At 49.9% G+C, this 25,421-nt stretch overlaps 2 protein-coding genes across 2 annotated transcripts; one reads left to right on the top strand and one right to left on the bottom strand.

Moving 5' to 3' along the window:
- Positions 1–193: 193 nt before the first annotated feature.
- LOC131206687 (protein unzipped) lies at positions 194–21,751 on the bottom strand. The gene is made up of 7 exons (XM_058199350.1): positions 21,252–21,751; positions 4,163–4,528; positions 3,836–4,084; positions 3,611–3,766; positions 3,434–3,545; positions 3,009–3,358; positions 194–2,936 (listed from the first exon to the last, which is right to left on the bottom strand). The coding sequence occupies exons 2-7, from the start codon at positions 4,451–4,453 to the stop codon at positions 2,505–2,507; spliced, it is 1,590 nt and encodes a 529-aa protein (XP_058055333.1). The 5' UTR covers positions 4,454–4,528; positions 21,252–21,751; the 3' UTR covers positions 194–2,504.
- LOC131215155 (uncharacterized) lies at positions 15,696–17,354 on the top strand. The gene has a single exon (XM_058209541.1). It carries the CDS (start codon positions 15,696–15,698, stop codon positions 17,352–17,354), a length of 1,659 nt encoding a protein of 552 aa, XP_058065524.1.
- Positions 21,752–25,421: the final 3,670 nt, after the last annotated feature.

Below are 25,421 nucleotides of genomic sequence, written 5' to 3'. Positions count from 1 at the left end.
ATAGACCTGCTGTTGTTTATTGTTTTTACTGTTTGTCGCATTTGCTATAGTGTTTTGCATTGTTTTGCTTTAATATACGATTATAAAAATATTTTGCGTTCAATATTTGCGATTCGTCTCCCGTTGTCCTTTCATTTACTTTGGCGGCTCTCTGTGGGAAAACTCAGTAAGCCGTAAAACGCACACGCAAATTCTTAATCCCCAATTTTGTTGATGATTCGAGTTCCAATGTTGTTCTGTTTTTCCGTAAACAATTGGCCATAGTTCGAGTTCGACCGAAAGAAGCCTATGTGGTGTGTAATTGGCGCGTTTTTATCACTTCGTAAACCAATCAGTTTTCTATTCAAATGTTACCCATTGTTTGCATAATTTCGCTCAACGTATGTTTTTCGCTTCGCTCGTTTCGCGATCTTCCGATTATTGTTCTTACAAATTATATCATACACATGGCGATCGCGGTCGGATCACGTGAAGCAGATGACGGCGCGCACTAATTGAAGCAATAACAAGCAGCAGTAATTATACAACGACGTGTGTACCACCCCAAGCAACACAGCAACTGAAGGCAACGATTAGTTAGTCTTTTTTAAGCTTTTTTGTTGGTTTTTGATTGTTTTTTTGTTGTCGCTTTAAAGATTACTCTCTATTTTCTAAATCAATTCATTTGTTTCCGCGCGCCACTGAACTGTGCAAATGGGGGACACTTTTCCTTTGACCACCGTGTAGCTTTAACCGGTTGATTCCTTCGTTACGAAGGGACGTCCGTCCACCGGAATGCGCCACCCTTTCCGAAACCACCAGTTCGCGAGCCGTTCTTCGTTGCTTTCCCTTGCTTTCCGGTTCGCTTCCATCTTCATCAAATTGTGACGTTCTTCAAGCTATCTTTTGACCGGCTTTTCTATTGTTTACGTTTTTGTGTTTCCCACTACATTTGAACTACGATTGCTACCATTTTTGTAGAAGTACCACAATGTTCATCACACAAGAGCACACGCAAGGCATTTTTATGTTATGTAAGAATACGGTTTGCAGTTTTGCTGTTTGTTTTGGCTTTGTTTTGTGAAAAGATCGTGTTATATCAAGGTTGTGTGTCATGTTGTGTATGTTTGTTGTTTTCTATTGTTCAGTCAATTCGAGCTTTGGAAAGTCACTTTGCAGTACGCATTCAATCGAGAGTTGAATAATTTGTACTTTTCCTGATTCCTAATTTTGCGGCATGTTCGATTGTTGGTTTCCATCTATTTGACCTCTTTAATTCCTGACCATTTTGACCGTTTGTGAATCGAGAATGGCCATTTTCTATTTCCTTCATATCTGTGTTCGACAGTTTTATGCTTTTGACCGAGCAAAGTGTTGTGGGGGAGCATGAAAACATAAAATAAACAGGCAAAACAATGTGGTTGAGAAATAAGCTGACACTTTATTGAGATAAAAAGGAAGAGATTTGAACGAACTAAAACTCTTAACACATATCTAGTTACAATAAATAATCAATAAGCGTGAGTTCGAAGAAGGGAACTTAATTCATTTTGTCGGTGCTTCTTAGCTTTGAATAGTGTTGCGCACGCCGAAAGGTGTGTAGTGAATAAAAAGTGTGTTTTGGCTGTTTTGGGAATTGAAAACAAAACAACAACTTCGTATTTCTATTGTACGTGTGCAGTATCGTCGTTCGTAAAATTTAGAATTCGTGTCACCACTTTTCTTACGCCACAAAGGATGTCACGCGCCTTTCGTGCGTTCCACTTCGCCTAACACTGCCCCCTACGACAACACCGTGGAATGTGTTTCATCGGTTCTCTGCTGCGGATGCCCTAAGCTTGAATGTTTCCACCGCATAAAAGCACTTCATAAGACTTTCGAATTCGACCGTCTGCCTGCCTGCCGGGAGCAGGTCTGAGAAAGCAAAGAAAGTTCACGGCTCATGCGGTGATGTGGTGGGACGACTCTTGAAAGCTTGCCCTTCTGAGGATCAGTATGATCGTGGGGTACTCATTTTGTTTGTTGCACTATATACACAGAGAAGTTAACGGGTAATTGAATACCGTAACGTTTTTCTTTTACTTAAATGTTTTCGCTCCGACAATTCGGCCTCTTTCTTTCCGCACTATGCTAAGCTTAATCGATACATCTAAACGAACGAAACCCCAAAACATCCGATCGGACTCCGCTTTTCATTACCGGCGGTTTTGGTACGGAATCATATGCATCGGGATCTTAGGAGCGCAGCTGCGCCGGCACACCATAATAGCGATGGCGGCTCACGGACCCCACGGTCCTGTTGAAGCTCTTATTATATAAATCCTCAATTCACAATTCTGACTGGCTGACGCTTAAAGGACTAAAAACAAAGTTTTGCTCTTTCGCCGGAAAGGAAAAAAAGCTCCTCAAAACTGGACCTCAACAGATGAGAGAGATCACCAAAAAAACGATAATTAATGAGGGAGGCTGGTGAACAATGATGATTCGATAGCGCAACACGCTACGCCAAATCCGTCACATCCGCCCTAAGCCCTACGGTGCAAACCGAAGACCGGAAGCAGGAGGAGCAACGAAGATATGCTCGCAACGGGCCGCAGACTGGTGGCCGCATTTCCGGTGGTGGAGCTACGGCTACGATGGGAGCCACCGGCGGCGCCTTCGAGCTTTTCGTTGCTCCGATTGTTTAGCTCATTGCTCAGGGGGCCGATCTCGTTGCTCATGCCATCGTCATCCATCAGCCCGTTGGCGCCCTCCGTTGGGGTACTGCTGATCGGTACCGGTTGATCGGTTGATGGTTTCGCTTTTTCGGTGGTTTTTTCGGTCGTCGTGGTTGTGGTGGTGGTTGTCGTCGTGGTTGTGGTCGTCGTCGTCGTCGTCGTCGGGACGAGCGTTCCGTTTTGGATCCAATAGACCGGGCTGAACTCGATCTTTACGTCCTCCATATCACGACTGACCATCTGTGCGAGGGGAAAATAAGGTAATGGGTGCAGGGTTCCGGCGGTACGGCTTTTCCCGTCGCAGTCACTTACGGTCGCGCTCAGCCGTCTGCTGACGGGATCACTGTTGTCGTCGTAGTACGCCTTCAGCGTGGCCGAGTACGGTGCCTCCATTTCGGTGTAGTTCCCGAACAGTGTCACATTGATGGCCGTACCCGGATCCAGCATCGTGTTGACCGCTTTCGTCTCGAACCGTCGCTCCGAGTTCTTGATGCCCCACGTTACGTTCGTCGCCTGCGGTGTCCGCGAATCGTACACCTTCGTGAACAGACCCTGCACGACGCCATCGTGCTTGCCCCAGTAGATTTCCTTCACAAAGTCGTACGTAATGACCGTTTCCGCCTGGCTCGTTTTATCGTCCATGTTCGAAAGGATCGTCGAACCTGCGGGCAGAGGACACAATTTACATCAATGTTTCCTGCACCCAACGCGCACCCAACGCTCGCGGATCGCCATACCCAAGACGGTGGTGTTCTTCTTGATGGCCGTTCGCAGTTTGTTCAGCTTGATCGCCCGCAATTCGTACTTGACCGGTTCGATCTCGACGAGAATTTCACCGTGCTCGTGTTCCTGTTAAGGGACAAAAAAGGACGATTATTTTGTGTACAACACAGCGCATAGCCTATGGGACGTACCGTGCTCGACTTGGACCCGGGCAGGGGAGCGTGGATGCGGCCAACAAGCTTGACGCTCGGATCAAAGTTTCCAACCACGTAGTGGTGTCCCGCGCCACCATGATGGTGCCCCTCGCCGTGCGCCGGCTTCAGCCGGGCAATGTAGTAATCGGAGAACTGAAAATTGGAAACACGATCGTTAGGGCCGTGGGGCTCTGTGTTGTCCTAGCAACTGAACGAACGTACCTTGCCCATTCCGGCACTGACAGCACCTCCGAAAATGCCGGCATGGTAGCGATCCCATGGCCGCCACAACAGCTTTCCGCCACCGCCCTTGTTGATCAGCACTTCGAACGCGTGGTGGCGCTCCACTTCGGACAGTTGGGCAGCCACGATGCAGATCGTGGTGTCGCTGCTCTCTTCCGACACCACCGTTTGGCCGGCCGTGAGAATGCCTTCGATCTCCACCCGGCAGATATAGCTCGGTGGGTGCAGCTGAAAGAGAAGAAATGTTCACCACCATCGTGATCACTGATCGCCCAACCGATCTCGCCATCGAGCTCTTCTACTCACGTGATCCGTTGTTTCGAGGCTTTCCTTCGAATGCGGCTCCGGTTCGTACGATCGCACGGCGTAGTGTATGTGGCCTTCGGCGGCACTAAACTTCTCCCAGGACAGTGTGCTGGAAGTGACGGATTGCGTGCTGGCCCCGATGGCCAGCGCCTTAAAGACACTGTTCGCGGAGGCTTCTGATGGGTGGGGCACGGCTAGAAACACGGCGCAGCACGCAAGCACTGCGGCAATACCGCTGACTGTTGCCGGTTGACGGCCCGGAGAATGTAGCTGCCATCGGACGTTGGCCATTTTGTCGCTGTTGCAGGATTGGGGTGTTGCTGTATGATCGAGGTTTCGTTCAATAATTTATGACCGTTCGATGTTCTGTAAGGAGCAACAAAAAGCGGGTGAAGAAATTAGACACCCATCGTTACATTTTTTAACTAATTTCGATATCAATAGTTTACATTATAGCATGATCTCTTATTTTAAGTAACATTCGGAGAAATTCATTAATGATGTACGCTTCAAGAGATATAGCCAAAGAAAGCTTTAATAATTGCCGCAACGGACTTGGTACACAGCAAATGTACAAACCCACAAAAAGATATATGAATTGTATAAAAATGATTCGATTGAATTGATTTAAAACTTTCCCTTTCTTACCTAATACAGTAATATAGATAGTCTCCTTAAGCCTCTGTCTGCCAACGAGTCATTCATCTTGTTCATAAAGAAATGGGACATTAAGCTCTCAGAAGATGTTTAAAATGAAGAAATGAAACAAATTGCACGGACTTCATATGCAGCAATCATAAGCAATTATTGATCGTCAAGAGTTATCGAACCAGTTATCGACAGCATCATCCACAGAGCATGGCGCACCAGACGAAGCATTAGCCGACCGTAAAAGCTCTCCAGTAATAGGGGTGAGTGTGTATCAAAAGCTCATAAAATTGTACCTCGCGGCCTCGGTTCGAGGGCCAGGGTTTACCACCGTTGTAGAGCTCGAGCAAAATAATTACATCAAACACAGCGGGACTGGGAGGTAAATGTAGTTAGTGGGTGTTCCGGGGCAGGAACCGGGACACATCAGACGCACAAATGACCAGTGCCCTGTGACCATTAAACGCGCGTGTGGCACCGTCCTGTCTCCGGTGGGTGGTGGTGCGATTCGCAGATTGCCGCCCATTTTCAGCGACAATTTTCATCACGCAACGTCAGCGTCGGTCAGGGCTTCCGTGAGGTGGACGGGGTTCGGCTTGCAAAAACTGCACACGGTTATTTTTATGTTCGCCATCCTGACCCGGCTGGGGCCACATTCTCTCGCCGTCGACGGGACGACGGGTGCAGACGACAAAAATAAAATATCGACCAAAAACCAGGAGTTTGGCTGCGAACAGCTGGAAACTCTTGAGCTTTTTTATGGTCCATTCCCCCGGGATGAGAAGATGGGTTGGCGACAAGAGGGTGTCTAGTCGTCCTTTCTCGATGATATCGATGATGACGGGCAGACATTGGGGCGCCCATCAACAGATTCCAGCCAGCGGAACCGACTGGAAGCCTGTAGGTGGCGACAGCAGACTTTGGAGAGCATAAAAAAGCTTGGACGATGATGATGATGATGATGTCGCGACAATGATTCCGATCCGCTTCGGGTGATGGCTATCGAGTGGGAAGCTGTCCGGTGTTTTATGGGGTGCCCCTGAAGGATTCTTTTCTGATGAGATACGAGAGAGCGCAAATCTCGTATTTTATTCCTTACTCGAAGCTGTTTTCTAATCGACCACAACTTCGATGTTGACTCCGAGAGCCTCCCCAAAATAAGCGCCATTAACCGGTTAAGTAATTACCGCACTTCCTGTCGGCAATCTTATGTTACACGGGCGGCCTTTCCAATCGAAACCTTCCGCGATCCGATCAGCGCCCGTCGGTCAGTGTATCGAACAACTCTACGCCATTACGGCCGTAATTGGGCCCCGTTTGTCATTTTCTTATGGGTTTCTCTATTTTCACGTTCTATCGTTTTCCGTGCTTCCTTTACCGTGTCTCTCCTCGGCGTTTGATTCAGAAATTGATCCCACCATTGGCGGGCGCCATCACAACATAGCCCCCCACGGGAACGTGGATCGGTTCTGTTCGCTTTAATTCGACGACTTCAGCCGCTTTCGGCGGATTCCGATTCAATTGATTAGTGTTGCGCACAACACCGGCACGGGAGATCTGATATTTCCGGGAATTTAGATGCGACCAGCGGGCTAAGCTTCGGTGTGGTCTGGTGTGGGAACCGGTCGATCCACCGACCCCGAATGAGCGACATTTAATGATCATCTTTCCGTGTGTCAGCTCCGTTTGCACGATGATGAATTAACGCAAAAATGGTAGAGAAGCTGACTGGCGTACCGTTCGTGGAAAACGCGGATCGGATAGAAAAAAGGTAACAAGAGCAGAGCGATTCCCACCGCTTCGGAAACACGGTCTTGTTTCGTAGATCGTTAGGAAAGAGGAATAAAGCTGTTTCTAAACAACTTAACAAAAAACGATTTTTTAAAATTATGTTTCGCTTCTAAAGTTCTCCGCGAAGGTGAGGAACATTTAATATTAGATCTTGATCAAGCACGCTACCATCTTTGACTTTAAAATCAACCGTTGCAAAATTGAAACAACCCCGGCATCGGCAGGAAAGCCGCTATTGATTTTGGAGTCGTTACATCGTGCCTTTTGGTGGTGCCGTTCCTAGATCTCTTACCTTGGGTGTTTGATAATTTAACAATTGATTTTTATTTGCTATGGTGGTATCCCTTCACTATGTTGCCCTCTTTGCCGAATCGGTCCTTGAAGGGAATCGTCGAATAAAGCAACAGGAAGCATAATCCGTATCGAACGCCAAGCTTTCACTCCCACTCGGCGAAGTGGTTATTTTTATTTTTTTCTCGCGCCTTTCCGGCGACACTGGCGACACGGTTCTTCGACCAGAAGTTCGCCGAAAGGAAATAGAAACCCGAACCTAGGAGGAGCTGAGGATATTTTTCGTCCACAAAACTTTCGCCAAGTCTCAGCAATTGTGCACAGTATTGGCCGCGCTTCGTGCCCCCGGGGCTTCTGGCGAAGCGATCGAGAGTGAGTCAGTGTTTCGAAGGTCATGTTTCAGGACGATGATGGTAGCCCAATCAATAGGGATTTGTTGAGCTGGCAATAAATTTGCTCGTTGTGTGGTTAGCGGCCCCGTCACACGAATGGGGGCCTGGAACGGACATAAATCGGCCGGGGCGATGTTAATCAGTCAACTTTTTTTCCGCCAGCAGAATTGTCGAAAAAAAGGAAGGTCAACTCTATTTAAATCCCTTCATGGCATGCATCGTTTGTCTCTCTGGGGCGAGTGGGACAACACTTTCCCAGTTTGCGTAAACGTTCATCGTTCGTTTGATTTTAGGATGATGCGAATGGGACACGCGAACGACCCTCCCCAAACGGCCCGTTTTCCATCTAATGGGCATCAAGCACATTAAAGTGGAATGCTTCGCCAACAGTAATCGTTATGACGTCCGCGGGGGTTGAGAAATTAATTAATAACCCACCCACCACCCGGCAGCATCGCAAACACGGAGGACACACAACGCTGGGGAGGTGGTTTCCATGCGATCCGGGGCGGCGGCACACGTAGCAAATGACCAATTGCCGCGGCGACATTCCTGTTTTATCCGTACCGCCGCCGCGTAACCTTCGTTCAATTGAAATGCGCCGGGGAACCGATTGGCGGCCTCTTTTCGCGACGCACGTGCAGTGCGCAAACATACGCGTCGCGTCAGCTGATCGCAAAGCGCAAAGAAAAGTCCGAAGCTGGATTCGGGGGGAAAAAAATGTAATTAAAATGCCTTAGAAGTCGGATAAAGTGTTCCCAGCGTGGCCAGTGCCGGCGATGATGGCGAGGGACAGAGACAGCATCGGTTGTAGCCTTGCTCGCTCGTTTGATGAATGATGGCGAACGGATATGCAAATTGCGAGTGTCATGTGCGTTAAGTGAGATTTTACCGTCCAAGCGATCAATGGGGCCGTCGTCGACGGGTTGCCATGGGAGCCCCCCGCTCGGTGCTCCATGCGGTGGTCCGCGTTGCATAACGAGATGCATCTAGTAGCAGCAGCACCAGCAGCAGCAGGCAGATTGGTGTTGGAGCGGTGCCTCCGCGATGATCACTAGATGCGAGCGCTCTCCACCAGCGGAACGAAGTGCGTCGACCAGCCGTCACCGACGATGGCCTTTCGAGATGGACCGGTAAATTTGGAACGACACAGAACCCGAAGGACCCAGCGCTGCGGTAATCGATTCGCGCTGCCATTTTGATAATTAAATGCGACGCCCCAAAACTGTCAAGAAGTCATGTTGTCAGGCGCAGCGCACCGCGTTCCGTACGTAAGTTAGTGGCCTGATGGGACGACGCGGCGTGATTGCAATATAAATTTTCTCGAAGAGGTAATAAATTTAATTTTGCAAACATAAACACCTTTTACGCACAGCTCTTTAGCATAGTACATACACCCCAGGGCGGTGTCCCAGAACGGATCGGAATGGGCCAGACGCCAGACGGGGGACAGCAATTTAACGATCGCCACACGTTCGATGAGAAACCAACGCGCCTGTGTGGGGGGATACGAATCGGGACGTATGCCGCGCGCGCATTATGTATGCGAACAAAATGGCAGATAAAATGTGTGAGATAAGAAAAAGTGAGGGCTAATCTATGCATAATTAAGTGTTACCTCGCACCGTGTCCATTGTATGTAAATGGCGCACACGGAGAGCACTTAAAATTAGTGCAACATACTTGCCGGAGGAGGTTGCGTAAGACACACGTGGGGTCACAGAAAAACAATCGATATTTAATGTGAGGTGTTTCTCGGGGGGTGGTTCACTGTTTGCTTTGTCTGATTTGTAGATTAACAAAGCGTTGGTTTGATGAGCGAATGGCATGATTTATTTCCTTTTTACCACCAGTGAGTGACATCGCTCTTAACAGGGACTTCTTAAAGACAGATCCTTAATCAGAGGGTCCCTCGTGAGATTTTCTGCATTTCTCGCACAGCCGTATTGGCCCCATTGCTTCCAACAACAACGGACAGCGAAACAATTACCAATGTAACATCGTAACCTAATGAAGCCCTGTGTTCTGGGGGCTGAGATTTTTATGCTAATGATTCGAGTTCTTATTAGCGGTGGGTTCGTGCGCATAAATTGACCGTAGACTGGTGTGACCGTTAAAAGGCGTAACCAGCCCCAACATTATTAATAGACCACCAAACAACCCCGCGTGGCCAATTTGGTCTCTTGTTCTTTAGTTTTCAATTTCACTAATTTATGCCATCCCATGTTTCCGCAAGAAGATTGTTTTCGTGCCTTTGGACGGCCGCGTGTCAGAATGATGAATGATCCGCGCCCGCGTTGAATCGGTGCTACGAGGAGAGTTTTCTATCTCTTCTCCCCAATTCAAATGCAAATCCGACCCGTTGCGGACCGACGACGTGTCAGAAAAAGTGTGTGCTGGTGTTACAGAAATATATTAGCATATGCGAAAAAACAACCACCAACAGCAACAACCAGCTAACATTTTAACGACAATGTGAACATTTGTCGCTCGTATTGATCACCTGGTCAAAAGCTAAGCATGGTGCAAATGTGGTTAGCCGGCCAGCCAAAAGGGTTCCCAGGAATCCTTTTTGAAAGAGGCCACTCAAAGTGTTGTTCTTTGCACGCTATTGTTCTTATGCTTCAAAAGTGGCACGCATGGTCTCCCGGCAAGCGGTCTAGTTGAACAACTTCCGCCGTGTTCCGCGTCGTTTTGGAAGCACTCCAACTGTGCCATTTGTTTCGTGGTAAACACTATGCCCCTCGAGAGCCACACTTTCCTAATTCAGGCCAGTTGGTCAGATTCCGAATCTCATTTGCGGTCCCCGCGCCCCGGTGGGGGCTAGATTTGGTTTAATTTAAATAAGAATATACGGCGGCGTACACGGACGTGCGTCTGGCGGCGGAGATCTGCCGGTCCTGATTTCGCCCGGCAAACGACGAGGCTGCGCTTGCGATGAAACCGATATGGTCTTTCGCAATCCGATGGGCTGCTGCTGCTGCTGCTGCTGGGGGCTTGCTGCAGTGGCGTTTTGTGCAGCATTCTGGAACGGATGTTCGCCAGTCGTCGACCGGAACCACGACCGAGCGCGGCCGGTAAAGCTCCAGGAGCGAACGTAAAGGGCCAGAACATCAGGGCAGAGAGCAGAGCGTTTACACTTGAGAGCCAGGGCTTTTGTGTGGCACGCGCATTCAGCCGGACAATCTGAAGTGGCGAAACTTCCTCGTCCACGCGAAGGGGAAGTGTTGATGGAGGGAAGATTTATGACACCAACACCAGCGCCAGGCGGAGGACTTCGGGTGGCGCAACTTTTGGTGTGAATTGGCAAAAAAGCAAAAGGGGGTTTAATTGCACTCGTCCGCTCGAAATTGTCGGGAAGTCGCGAATTTTATTTTCAAATACATTAACGTGGATCGCTGAGTGGAGAGTGGTTCGCCGATTCCGGCTCAATTCGGATTATCATTCACAGACTGCTCGGCCTACATTCTTGCCTGGATCCCTTTCTGAAGCTGTCCGAAAATCTCGGAAGACTTGATAACTTGATGCGCCAAGTTATGGACCACCTGACACCTGAGAGTAGTCTTTTTTTTCTCGTTGGAAATTATTTGAGATAAAAAAGTTTGGCAAAATGACTTTGAATTCTCACAGAGGCCTCATCGCAGTTTGCCAGGCAACCCTGACAGGTTCCGGTTAGATTTAGTATTATTTGCACCTAGTTTAAGGGTCTGACGAACAAAATGCATTGTTGCAAATGCAAACCATAAACATATTTTCGATGAATCTAAATTAATATTTTACTTCACGAGTTCCGCCTGTTCCGGTCCTGGATTTGTGGGCCAGACTAGCTGTCATTTTGTATTTGTGCCCGTGAAGAGGGAAAACAAGACTGGAAAATGAAAAAAAAACGCCTGTCCGGAACTCCAGAACCCAACCACACTTTCCAATTCATTCAACCGTTCAACCTACCACCCAGAGCATAAATGCGGCCACATAGAAGTAATGGGGAGCTGGGTTGTGTGAATGTGAATGTACAGCAGCGGTGTGGCATTTTGGCTGACCTTTCGCTCGGCGGCGTTCGGCCGACGATGGAGACATAGGGAAACAGAACCCGAAACAATTACCGAACCGGGCATGATAGAAAGCGTCCACAGATTAAATCGCGCCCTGGCCGGTTGGGTTCGACGCGACCATGGCCTATCATAAATCATCAACACGGCGAGAGTCCTGGTGGCTTTCGCTGCCCTTCCTTCGCTGTCTGCGAATGCAAAACTATTCCACAAATGCATACACCGTGGGGTCGGTCGGTCCGGGTTTCGGAGAGACCTTAGTTTTATCGTACCTTTTCGTTGACATACCCGATATTTCGTGTTTATCTCCGCCGTGTCGTTTCTCCCGTTCCCGGCGCACGTGAAACGCGTTCCATTCGCTCGAACCTCGTGTACCGGATCTCGTTCGTTGACTTTCCGGTGGGTGCATTCCGTACGAAGGGAAAAGGCTGTTTCTTTACACTTTGGGTCTCCAAGAATGGCCGGGCACAGGAAAAACATACACACCGAAAGTTTGCACAAGACAAACAGCCGCCGATAAGTTTATCTTCTCGCCCGCGCCAAGCGTCGTGCCAAGTGGATGAAGCGATTGAGCAAGACACTGTTCCGCGTCTTGGAAAAAACGAAGTTTATGCAACCATTTTTTTTTATTGGAATTCTGATAAGAAAACGAGATTTGTCTCCGAGAGGGTTGAGAACCATTTGTGGCTCTGCAGCCAAGGGGGCGGTGTGTTGCACCGGAAACGGGGACATTAAACGCCATTCAATAAGCGTATCCTCCTCTCGCCCGGCTCAAAATCAACTTCCTTCGGCACGCTGCCGGCCGGCACGGATAGGGCACAGCTGGAGAAGTCGAAGAGCAAACAGTGCTTTTTTCGCCAACCGAAGGTTCGAGTGGCGCCTTCGGGTGTCGCAAAAACCGAAACGGGGCCACCAGGACCAGTAAACGCGATGCGCGATATGATCTGCGAGAAGACGGACGGTCGGTCGGTCGTCGCCGGAAAGGCTGCAAGAAAGGTCCGATCACAGACATACGGAATCAATGAATCACTCAGAGAGTGACACAAAATAAGTACGCTTCCATCAAACTGTCGTTTACTTTTTCAACCCACGGGGCTCCGTTGCAATTGCCGTTGGGCAACGAAGGAAACGAAACACAAAAGTCTTTAAGAAGAAAAGGATGCCCCCTTGAACGTTCATTTTTCACTCTGCTCGGTGCCCTGGAGTCATTGAAGTCCGACGTGCGACCGAATTTATATGGCTCCGTCTTCCGAGTTCGGAGTCTTTCTCTGGAGAAGGCAAAGGTAGAGCGCACTAACAAAGAAATTCATCTTGCGGGTTGCAATCATAAGCTGGCAAAAAGTGGGATGCATTGACACTTTTTGCAGACGTAAAATAATGGCAATGACACGTTAATGGAGGCCCACAAATGGGTTAAATTTTAAGTCAATTGTGGAATTGTGGAAGATTATGGGTTCCTTTTAAAGGCGAAACGCACCACATTTGGACGGGAAGTTGGTCCGATATTTGACAAAAGAAATGGCTCAAACATGCCCGACTAGTTCCCGGGGCCCGCATCATCTCTGTGGGATAATCTAGTGAAAGGGCGCATTTATGGTGAAAATCAAATTTAGTACCAGAACACGGAGAAGCGTTCCTTCGTTCCTTGGGCACAGCAGCGTTCCGAAACGTTCCGAACGAACGGTTTTCGGGCCGGATCGTTAAACGGATTCCGGACATGGTGAAAAAAAAAGCGAAAGTTCTTTACAACAGCCGGTCCCCCGTGGTGTGCCTCAAAAGACTTGGTTCTCCGGAAGAAACGTGACGTGACCCGGACCATACCTTGGGTGGCGAAAAATCAACGCTAATGATGTTTGCCGTTGATAAGGCGCACGGAGCGATACCGACGGCAACAACAATGGAGAAAACCCTTCGTCGGTTCGGCTCGGGAGTTTCCAAAAGAAAGTAGGAAGCATCACGTACCTCGTTCGCGGATCACCGGAGTTGATCTTCGGGTAGATGGGTAAATAGTTCAAGCTATTCGACATGTCCCTGACAGTGATCTGCATTGGACGCAATGTCAGCCCACCACCGAAGGTCGGATTTGATTAAGGAGCGAGATGTCGCCAGACTGGGAAGTCCTTGGTGCCACCAGCAACCGCCGGAGAATGTATGCAGCGCGTTCGATGCGATGCGGCGTTGGAACGGATCCAAAACCGGGAGATTACGTCATGATGCCGTCAGAAGTTCGGGGCGTGCACTGAGGCGACTAGAACTTCATTATCGTCTCTGCCCCGGGGGGGTGGTGGTTATTGAAAGCACACCACTGACCTTGACACGGGTCGTGCTGGAGACTTGTGAGACCGCGGATTACGCGTTGTGCCGTCTGGCTTAGAATATGTCAGCATGGGACATAAAGTTAAGATACCCTCTGCTTGCTCTGTTTAACACTTTGCAAACTAGCATTGACGCATTTGCATAACCAACCCCCGGTTCGAGAGGATTATAAACTGGACCCGGATTGTAATCATGCATACATTAGCGGACCGGTTGTGGGGACATGTCTCGAAAGGGAGAACTCCTATCGTAGCGAAAAGTGAATGAAAGGTGAATTTTTTTTGTAGAGAAAATCAGATCCCTGAAGTCATAGGATAAGACAATAATTGATCGACATACCCCCCCAAACGGTGTCCAGAACCTTCAACTGCTGCCATCATGCTTGAGACGATTGCACATTGACACATCTTGTTGTAGTTGTATCGTTAAGACTCTCGCGGGGGCTCTCCCCGTGCACATCAACATAATGTTTCCGGTCCATAAAACTAATCAAAATATACTACCGGAAATGTTAACGCAGAGCACAGTACCACACATTATTGGTCGAATTTCGACCGCGTTACCAGAGACCCGAAATAAAAAGAGGCCGCGTAGGGAGAAAGAGACTCCTACGCTATCCAGGGATCACTTCACAACGAGATGTGACAGCCTCCAGCACCGCAGCAGAAGCCAAAATTGAACGCATCAACGGCCGTCTCACTAATCCCATCGTTCCTTGCCGTGCCCTCGTTGCCTTCGTTAAAGATTCGTTGCACGGCGGCGGCACAGCAGGAATTGCAGTGACAAGTAGCGCGTCCAGTAGGGGGTCATAAAAAAGTGAGGGTATGGAACAGAATTGAAATCCCGGAATGGAATCCCGGTACGGTACACGAGGTCCATCGGAAGCCAAGTTGGATTGGCGCTGGCACAAAGGTGGAACCGGCCGGCGTTCGTTTGTGTTCGCGGGCAAGGACGCAACAACCTCCACCACCGGTTTTTGGTCAACAACCGGTTTCGGGAGCATGAGTTGCGGTCGGTTTTTGCCGGTCCTGACGCCGCTGGAAGCTGCTGCTGCAGGCAGTCAATAAATTCGGGCCTGATGCCGTGGCGGTTAGAATATGCAAAGCGAAGGGGTTCCATCGAAACATGCGGCAATACGGTATTCGGCGAAAATATTTCGTTGGTTGCGCCTCGCGTGCCGTCATGTTGTCCGGACCCGAGAGACGAGCACTTACGGTCGCAGACCTTTTTCGCACGTTCGACGGGTCCGGCAATATTCGCGTCCGAAACGTACCAGAATCGTTGGCCTTTTTCACGCCCAGCGATTTCCCGCGCAGTGGTTCCTTCTATGGTTCTAATTAATAATCCTCACAGCAACGTCGTCGTCGACGTAGGGTGCTTCAAAAACTCGTCAGCGTGTCTACTGACATTCTCCGGTTGCCATTGGCAATGAAGCGACCACGGCCACTGATGCAGATGATGATGCGCTTATGAAATGTGCCTATGTGCGGATGGAAAAAAGAGTTTCGGTTACCATCCCGAAGTGCTACTGGATACTGCCGCCTCGTGTCCAACCTGCTCCAACGCGGTGCACTTGACTCCGAGAGAATGCGAAAGCGATCTCTAAGTATGGACTAAAAAAAAAGGACAAACAACACGCGGTCAAGGCTTAACGAAGAAGCGCAGCTCGCGCACGTTACCGTGCATAATTTTGTGCCACGGTCTGCTGCGATCACTAAGAGAGGGGTTGCTCTTCTCTAAGCCAGTAAGCGATATGTGGTGACAGGCAGAGGGAACAAACATGACGTAATGCGACACATTCTGGAACAAGGCAAGCCGTTGCTCTGCGCGCCTTGGCCATGAGAGTTGTACAATTATTCTTTGGCCCGGCTTAAATTATGTCATACGGTAACGGTCATTAAATATTCAACAAGTCCCCCAAGAAACCCTAGCTGCAGACATTTTTGACACAATGCCGGATGAGATCATACTTGTGTACGAATCGAGGAAGGCTATGGTGATGGAAGCGTGTAATTTAGTTTCTTACAAAGTCCTCCCGTTTTAAACATGGCCCAAGCCGTTCCGTTACGCTCTGGAAACGAGGAAGGTTATCCCAATCAAATCGACTCCAGTAATAGACCAACAGCGAACTGGAATCGAGAACTGTTCGATACGCGCCGGCCGTACGAAAGGAAAAATTATGATGTTCCGTTTCGCCCGCTACCCAACTATCTGGCACCGTTCGGAGGACTCAACGTGAGACCCAGGAAGTGTGCGCCCCCGAGTGCTTTTTCCAGGCGTACGCCCATTGAGGAGGTATTTCACAAACGCAATCCAGCAACCGCTTGCCGCAGCCGCCTCCGGGAACCACTTCCTGCTCTGGAGCGCTGCGTCGATGAGGTAATCGTGGCCGGTAACCTAAGTTCCGGCGAAAGCAGATCCAACACTGGCGGGAGCGACGAAGAGATCGACGCGACTGAAAACCGTCGTGGCTCCGTGTCGAAAGAGTGCTACAGAACATTTTTCCGCGCCCGAAAAGCATTGCTTCGGAGTGAGCTTTTCGAGGAGTACTTCACCCGGGCGCCGACAACGACTTCGACAGAGCACACTGAAGTGTCAGATGTTTCCGAGGACGAGCAGGAACTGCCGACTGGAGGTGATTTGTCATCAGCCCGGGAATGGAAACCAGCGGATTCGTCTTTTGAAGGCCCGATTGAGAGTTCCTACGAAATGCCGACAATAGTACACCGGGAAAACAAACCCCAGGCCATAGAGGCGCAGGATGCGTTCTTCAATCGATTGAGGATTCACTATTTGGAAAAGTTTGAGCGCGTGCACCGCGAACTGGAAGAAGCCGATCGGCAGCGCCGTAAGCCACCGGAACCGTTCGACGAAGAAAAGTACCTTGCCGAGTATCCGCCGATTGACATCAAGAACGAAGCGAAAGTGCGCTTCCGGCAATCGTTGGCCCGGAGGCTAGATGAACTGAACCAACAGCAGCAGCGTCCCGTCCGGGTGTATCCTAAAACGGTGGAACAGTTTGCGGAATACAAGGCCGAACTGTTGGAAAACAAACGGAAGCTGCGCGATGAAGCCTTCCTGGTGGCGGACCACTTCCGTAAGGCAAACACTCCAAAGGAGATACCGGAAACGAGGCTAGAGCTGCAGCGCTTTCGTGTGGCCGATTTTGGCCCCGATCCGGATCGGGAGTCGGAGACTGACGGGGATGAGGACAAGCCGGCGGCCGTCTACGCCACCTGCATGACCCGGGCTGAGTGGGGCAACTGGATAGCGAGATCCGCGAAAGTGGAGCGGCTGAAGCTCCCGAAAGTCAAACTGTCCTCCGGTCGTGCGGTCGTGCTGGAGAAGTGCCTTGAAAGCCCAATCCGTGCGTACATCGAGGGACGAGTCGAAAAAACGGACGTCACGATGACGTCGGGGAACCAACCGCGGCGACGCGCAAAGGGAAGTCTTCGGCCGAAAAAGATTATCCCCTCGACCGGGACGACAATGCGTGACCTGCTGTTTGACCCGATGATGCCTGATGAACCCGAAACCACCGCTTACATTCCGTACACGGCAAACCTTCGCCCATATTCGGACATCATCGAGGAACGGTTCCGTGCCGACGAAGGGCGCCAGCAGAGACGGCGTCGGTTGCGCAAAAGCCGGATGCGATGGATCGAGGAACTGGTGGACGAAATCTGCCGACGGAGAAGATGCTGAGTGGAGCCAGGAAGACGAATCCTCCGTGAGAGAGGTCACATTGTTGTGCTGCGGGTTGGATCTGTTATTCGAGACGCCAGGCGCCATTTTCGGGATCGGCAGAGAAACTACGAGAGTGCGAGATCGGTGGCCGAAAGATTGATTGCCTTGTGCTGGTGGCCAGATTTGATGGATTCGCCGGGACACATCGTGGCCCGCAGCAGCAGCAGCAGTAGCTTCCATTCGCTTCGGCTCACATTCCGGATCGGGCGCCCACGTCCCGACAACCGGATCGTAAATCTTTCGGCCAGGCCAAAAAGAGAAATGGCCTTCGGTAGATAAAATCGACTGCGTGTTGAACAAATTGATATGCTAAAGAGGATGAGGAGCCGCCGGACCTGATGGCCGATGTTTTGATCGAGCATACTTTGCAGACGTCATCAGATACACACGACTTATGCTCGCGCGGCTCGCAGAGAGATTTGTGGTCAATATTTTCTTACAGCGTACATTCGCCGGGCGGTCCGGGAAGATGGGCACGATGATATTTATTGTTCAGCTTCTTCTTTATGAAAGGGGGTATAGCCGTGGCCGTTAGCTGGGAGAAAGTATCGGCCTTGTGAACACACCTCCGATATCATCCCAACGTTTCTGATGGAGTTTTGGAGAGTCAAAAAAGTCCCACGGATACTGTGGTTCGGGTGTGAAAATTGGGAGACAAAAATGTTAATCAATCGCCGGGTTTGAAAGACTCAGCCTAATGGGCTAATCAATTAGACCACCAAATTCTTTCCTGGCGCGCGCACCACAGATGTGCTGCCGGTGCAATAAATTCATTTAGTCATGGTGGTGGTGTCCCGGCGTTCCGGACATCTGGCTGGTGGAGTCTCAACGAGAACCAGGACACGCTTCATTATGGCCACAAGTCTGACGCAATAAAGTGTTTCATTTTGGCTACCCCGGAAGGAACATCAGCTTCGCAACCCTCCGAGTCCGTGTGCTCCCGCGCGGGATAATCACCATAGAGGACTGACCGAAAAGGTTACGAAGGAGCATATGTTTGGCCACCGATTGTCGTTAAATCATTGGGCCATTACGTACTCCCTTCGTCTGGTTTAATTCAATTAGCCTGCGGGCCTCTGGCCCGAGATTGTCGGAAAAATTTTGACCAAATTTATCTGCCGCCTGCACCCCGCTGTGCTTCGCCCGCTCCGCAATTGGGGGAATAAATCAAATAAATTTACCAAAAGTGGGCGCACCCGTTCCTGGGTGCTGTCCACACCGAGATCACGCTAACATTCGATACGTAGTGCTCCGCGGCGGAGCGCCGGGTCAGATCGGAACATCGTGGCAGTTAATCCGGTCGGCCACGCGTGCCACACAACGGCACCGCCGAATCGAAGAAGGAACTATTTAATTTTCATATTTACCCTAAGGCTTCCGCCTCAGCAGGACCCGGGGCCTAGGCCGCCCGGGGTTTCAGGCGATGGTGGAAAGCGAAACGAAGTCTCACCCTAAAGGGCACGGGACGACTTCACGCTGGGCGTACGACGCCCGCCGCAATGACGTCCTAGAGGAATCGGGTGTCGGCCTCATCCATTCCGTCGAGGCCGCCTGACTAACAGAGAGTCCAGTCGGTTCGCCCATCGCGTGATGATGGGTCAGTGGCTCGGGTTTCCTTACACGGCGTGCCGAGTTCGAAACGTAATCCTCCCGTACGCGGCCTCCTATTGGTCCCTCTCTCTCTCGGGGTGTCGGTTGGCGCAAAATGTAAACAGAACGGGTAATGATCCAGCATCGCCAGCGGGGTCGCCACTGTGAAATGGGCCCTCCCCGTCTAGCACTGGCATACATTGTTTGAACGTGTAATTGAAAATTGAAGATTAATTTTTATTACTATCCACACGTCTGGGGTGTGCAGTTCTCGCCGAAAAGCCTGTTGTGGCTCGGTTATGCTTGTGGCCCAGGGATTAGAGCACCTAGGGGAACTGAGGAGCGATGTCTCAGGAATGCCGGTCATTAAGAGTGCAGCTGCTGTAATACGAGAACGGATGCGAGGCGCGTTGAGAGAAAGTAAATAGAAGTGAAAACCGCTCTTGAAAATCTTCTCGGGGTTTAGGGCTTTAGCACTCGTCCATATTTCAAAACTGTCCCTACAACACTACAGAGGGTCCAACTCAATGGGCAGACTCTTTAAAGTTGGTATCGGTTTCAAGTGACTTCAACAATATCCTTGTCGGTCGGCAGCAACTGGGCAACACAGCCGGAGGACAATATTCCGGGGTAAGGACACGGATACCCTTCGGTGCCACAACACCGAATTCCGGTTGGTCAATCAATTCCATCCACTTGGCATTATGAGTGTCAAACATGTTGTCCCGTTTTGTTCTCGTTCCACCTGCCCCTGTCGTGTGACCAGCGGCCGTAAATCTTTTTCCACAAAAACCTCATAACTCCATCGTCGTCGGTTGACATGATGGCTCGCGAGAATAGCTTCTTTATTGTTGGACTGTTGGATCCAACAGAATGTTTTTCATGGACCGCCGCGCGCTCGGGAATGATGATGAACGGTTAATTACGTCCTTGTTTGTCATTTTTATTTTTCGAACCCACAGCAGGGACCATTGTTGCGCACTGTCACATTGTGAAACAAATGGTATCCAACCGTCACCAAACAGTTTTCTCGTTAAATGGCTGAGTTAATCAACCGATTATGCCGGGGTCGGGGCGAAGGCGCGAAAAAAGGCAGCCATCTGGATAAACGCGACAGAGTTCAGGCGTTTATTAGTTTAATGATGTTCACGTTGTTGTTCTAAAATGTATTTTCTCTTCGAATCTGGAAATGTTTGACCCAAATTCCGTACCGTAATTTGAATTGTTGGTGATCTCATAAATCTGCTCTTAATATTTCTGACAGCTTCTCAGCCTCAAAGACGCGCATTTCATCATCGTCAGACGGAAGAACGTATCCAATTTTCGTTTGCGTTGTCGAAATCGGGAGCCCGACTTTCCGTTTCTCTCTCTGTCTCTCTGGCGTCAATTGTTGACCTTGTACCCGTTTTCCTTAATTCCGGGAGATCTGTTCTAACCAGCAACCGTAGCAAAAGTTTCTAATCAACTTACGCGCGAGCGAGTGAGAGGCGGCCGCGGTTGGTTGCTGCTCCCCGGATGGACGCGATTTCCGCTTCCCGTTAGGGCCGACTCCGTTGTTTCGCTCCGTGTCTGTTTGGGAGTTTATTTTCAGACCAGAACCATCGAGTAATCGAGTTGGTTGCCTCGAGAAGATTCACCTCGGCCGCCGCCATCGTTCTAAGTGGTTTAGTTCGCTTGAAATCGAATTTAAATTGGTTCTTCCTCGTTTGTGCGTGCGCCCTGGCAGGAGTTTCCGGTTTCGGGTTGGGAAGTAACTGTCGTTAATTGGAAGGATGCTGTGGCGTTCTTCCTTTCGAACGTTTCGAAGCCGGTTGGTACGAGTTATAAATCAATTTTTGGCGGCAAAGTTTGTCAGCCAGACTAGGGAGCTAGGGAGACGGATTAACTGTGAGGTACCAGAAAAGAGCAGACACACGGATGACAACGACCGACAGATGGGACCGTCGCTTAAGGAGCGAAGGTTGTCTAGGTTTCCCGCAGACCAAGAAGAACACATCGTAAAACTATCTTCATCACCACTCAAATCTCGGAAGACCCAAAAAGCGATCCAGCGAGGCACGGGCTGGACCCGTCGGAGCATAAACACGTAAGACCACAACCACCTGCTAGTCGCACGGCTGGCTTCGTCCTGCCCCTTATTCGTTAAAAAAAATCTTATAATTGCTTCTCTACTTTACCATCTGCTCCTTAGGCGGCAGCCCATGCGGTGTGATGGTGATGGTGACGGTGAATAAATTAAACGATGGCCAACATAGGACTACTCACTTCAGTTAGAACGCGTTCCGCTCGTTGGGCCGGACCGGCGCGTCATTAGACGAACGCCACCACCTGTTCTGGAAGAAGCGCTTCGGATGTTTTTTTGATGGCGTGTCACTCGTGCGTAACACTTGACGGTGAGGTATGTGCCTTTTTGTGACGGTTGGTATCGCGCACTTAAACGCCGTTTTTTCTACCCTCGGCTCGGCTTTTTCTAATGCGCTTGGGATGCGTGCTTGGGTGTCACCTTGCGTAACTGGCACCTAAAACAAGTGAAACACTACACCACCGTGGAGCCTCGAAGGCTCACCTAGGAGCGGTCACTATCACAACACCGAACCACCTTTTTCTGGAGATTCGCTTCACGTTCCGGGCGCGTTCTAACCTCGTTAGCCCCCAACTGAGAGCGTGGCGCGGCGACTGTTAGTATTCAGCAATTCAGCGTTGAAAGGAATTCGAATCTAAATCCACTCACTACTGGCACCTCGCTCCTCTGATGGCTCACTGATTGCCGGGGAATCATCCGCTACCCGGAGTACGTTCTGAAACGATTCAGGGAGAAAGGGAAACAGAAATTAATGACTGGCTGCGCGGATTGTATGAGTAGCAATTACCCCCCGTACGTTTCCCGGTCCCATTCCGCCGGTTAGCGGATTTGCCATGGCCACAGGTGGTTCCTTCTTGGCAACACTACGCCGTAACGCGCCCGAGACGGGTGCTCTGGAAACGGGTGCCGGTTCAATGGCTGTCGGATTGGCGAAGGAAATCGAAAATCTTCGCTTCGGTTTCGGATTGATTGATCGGAAACCAGCATTGCCGAGAGGCTTCTGGCTGATCGGGGAGGGTGCTACCGTTTCGTAGAGCTCTATGTAACTCACTTTATGCTAATAGAACGCCACGGTCGTCGGTTCCATGTGTATGGCAACAGTATAGTTCCGCGTAATCCGCGTGCTAGCCGCAAGTGTGAATGCTTTTAGTGGCTTTCAGAACCTTTTATCGGAGAATTTATCAGCGGAACCGATAAACCTGTTTGCCGATAGAAACTTTGCACATGCAACGCACAACTTGAATGGCATTCGAATCGAGGGGCGGCAATGGATGTTTGTTTTGCTCGAATGATGTTGAAATTCCGCCATTCTTACAGCCGCGAGAAAGGAATGCCATTGTCGATGGGAACCCCTTCGAGGAATCGCTGGTGCATTTTCCCACATGACGCGATGGCATCTTCGTTGAGAAGCAGTATGCTAATGAATCATCGAATCGATCGAAGTTTAGTTTGATTTCATTCCAAACCGCTGCACCAGCTGCCGATTGCACCGCGGAACTATTTCCCTGAAAGGAACGGAAAGGCTTTTGCAGCGATGCACTTCGAGTGGCGTGAGCCACACAACCAAGGAGTGTGGCCCTCGCATACCCGTGAGCAAGAATTTGACCTCCGAGGTCTCTCCAGGGCGTCCGAAAGTCGGGGGAGAGAATTACGGACACGACATGCACACGATTTGCAACGACCCTACTGGTGGTGACAGCATTAGTCCGCATTGGCAACTAGTTCCAGTCTCGGGACCCGCGGGCACAGCCAACGGGTCACACACTGCGGAGCATGATATTTGAGGCCACCGGACTCGACTTCTAGCCGTTCATTTGAATTAATTGAAATGCCGCACCACTGATGTCCTAGATCAATTTGCGTGCCCCCGAACCAGGGAGAGAGGATTATGACATCATCCGTGGAGCTGTGTGGCGCAGTGTTTATCTCGCCACACAGAAACCCAGATACGATTGGTGGGGACCCCCTTAATTTGGTCTCGAGGACGTCGAGAAGACTTATCAACACACGCAAGGAGCTCTACTTTTTTTCAACTATCGCGTAAGCTCACATTCTTCATTCGCTGGGCGTTGATAATCATTGAGCACGGAGCACGGCTGGAAACTGGCCAACACAGCACGAGAGTTGATCGATCGGGTGGTGTGATAAAAATGCATTATAATGACGATTCGGTCCGCCGGTTCCGTTGGCTGTAGAAGCTCTGTTGATTACAGTTTCGCTGCAATTCTCTACAACAGTGCGCTGCCATTGGTGACGCCACTCGGTCCTCGAAGCGAAGGGGGTGTTAATACATTCTTGGCATTTTCCGAACAAGGTTCTTCGGTGCCTCCCCGGTTCTCGGGATGCGAGCGAGCACGGAAGGCAATTGTCGTTGCGATGCAATTACACAGGGGCAAATGACGCCTTCTCGTAGTCACCACCGTCTTCTTGTGAGACTCCGGCCAATGGACTAATAAATTTTTGAATTAATTAGATGACCGTCAGGCTGAGAGAAGAGGTGACCACATGATAGGGCCATTTTTATCGCGAGATCCTTTCGCAAAAGGTCTCCCCGGTCTCGCCGGGGTATTCAATTAATGGCTATCATGCTGATGGCTCTTTGTTGAGGCGCATCGCGCGAAGTGCTCGCGAGGGTCTGCCTCCTCCGTGTGTCTAGAAAGTGGCCCCGAAACATGGGAAACGCTGGCTCATTGTCGATACGGTGCGCTGCCGGGGTATCGAGTTCACGTCCATCCACCCGGACGGCCCATTATTAGCCTAACCTCAATTTCTCCAACATCGATCATGATGAGTTGCATTGACGTTACATTACAATCACATTACCTCCCGTCCTCGGCGCATCCTTCAGCTGTTGGTTTTGCATGCCACGGCCCATCGCATGTATGCTGGTCACTGGTGCTGCGACTACTGCTGCTGCTGCTGCTGGTTTATTTATGTACTCAAGCCCAACGGGCGCCACATTGGTCCGTTCACCGCCCCTCGATGTCTTCCAGGAGTCCTCACTTCTGGCCGTCCCCGGAGCTTGCGTCCCCTTAAAAGCAATGCAAGGTCGTTGCGTGGAAATTATTTTCATGCAGCCCCACCCAAGCCACCGTGTCATCGGGTCCGGGCTGACGTCAGCCATGAGGCAACAGAAATCCTGGGAACGGGGACACTTTCGAGCGTTCGGCCGTAGTTGGGTAGGTTCCAAAAGTGCTTCGTGCGGACATGGTTTCGAGAAATCATGAAGTTTTTTTTTCTATGTGTACTAGATCGAAAATTTTTACTGGTGACATTAGCTTTGCTCGATTTCTCTCGGATAACTTGATGTCATTAAAACGAAATAATGCTCGACAACAATGAACAAACCGTTCGATTTGTGTTGTCTTCACAAAAAACCACTTTAATCGATTGTCCAAATACTAGAGACACACTCCTGTATTTGGTGATAATAAAAAAAGGATAATCCACGAATGGAACCACACAAAGTGCAGCGAATGGAAGAAAAGTCAACGCAGTAAATGGACTTCTCAAATAACGGCGCTTGAAACGAAACCACTGAGGCCGATGGGTCCGCGAGCCAACCCTCGACGTGCCCCCTTTACGTCGGGGCGAAAGGATTAAAAAGCCGGTGATAGTTAATTTATGCCTTTCACCCACGCGATGACGATGTTTTAATGTTGAGGTTAAGGTGTGTATGTGTGCTTTTTTCTTGGTGTGGCCACCACGGTCCACAATGTATCGAAGGAAGGGTTGCTTGCCGCTGCCATATGCTGGACGGATTAATTTATTTGTTTATTTATTCTGACACTTGAAGTGTTCCACGAATGGCGGGTTTTCGTAGGTGGAAAGTTCGCCAAAAAACGGGGCCGCGAAAGAAAATATTCAGACACAGAAACTTGTCACTGTATCCGAAGCGTTCTCGTATGATTTATGCGCGCCTTTCGTTTCCAAACTCGATTAGTTTTTTTTAGCTGCTTCGTGTGATCCGTTTCAATAATAAAAAGTAAATTAAATAGTTCGAATTTACATAATGCCTCAGTTCGATTATCAATTGGGCTGATTGGGTCCCCTTTTCCCAAGATAAACCTTTGAATTAAGCGCGCCAAGGGCCGACTGAGACACGACTGGCGTGTTATCAGCTCATCGATAAGTCGTGCTGTCCGCTCCCTGTCACTCTGACAGCCGATCGTAATTTTACAAATCAAAACAAACTATCGAAAACCGTTTCCGACATAATGCGTTCGCCAGATTGTCCCACGTCCCACGATCCGGCATCGTGAGAGTCCGTGGTCCAGAGAGCGCACCCAGATCCCGATATGATAATGTGGCATACATGTGCACCAATGTACTCCTAGATATAAGTAAGCACA

Source organism: Anopheles bellator, chromosome 1 (assembly GCF_943735745.2).
Source record: "Anopheles bellator chromosome 1, idAnoBellAS_SP24_06.2, whole genome shotgun sequence".
NCBI lineage: Eukaryota > Metazoa > Arthropoda > Insecta > Diptera > Culicidae > Anopheles > Anopheles bellator.
This window is presented reverse-complemented; position numbering and strand designations above follow the sequence as displayed.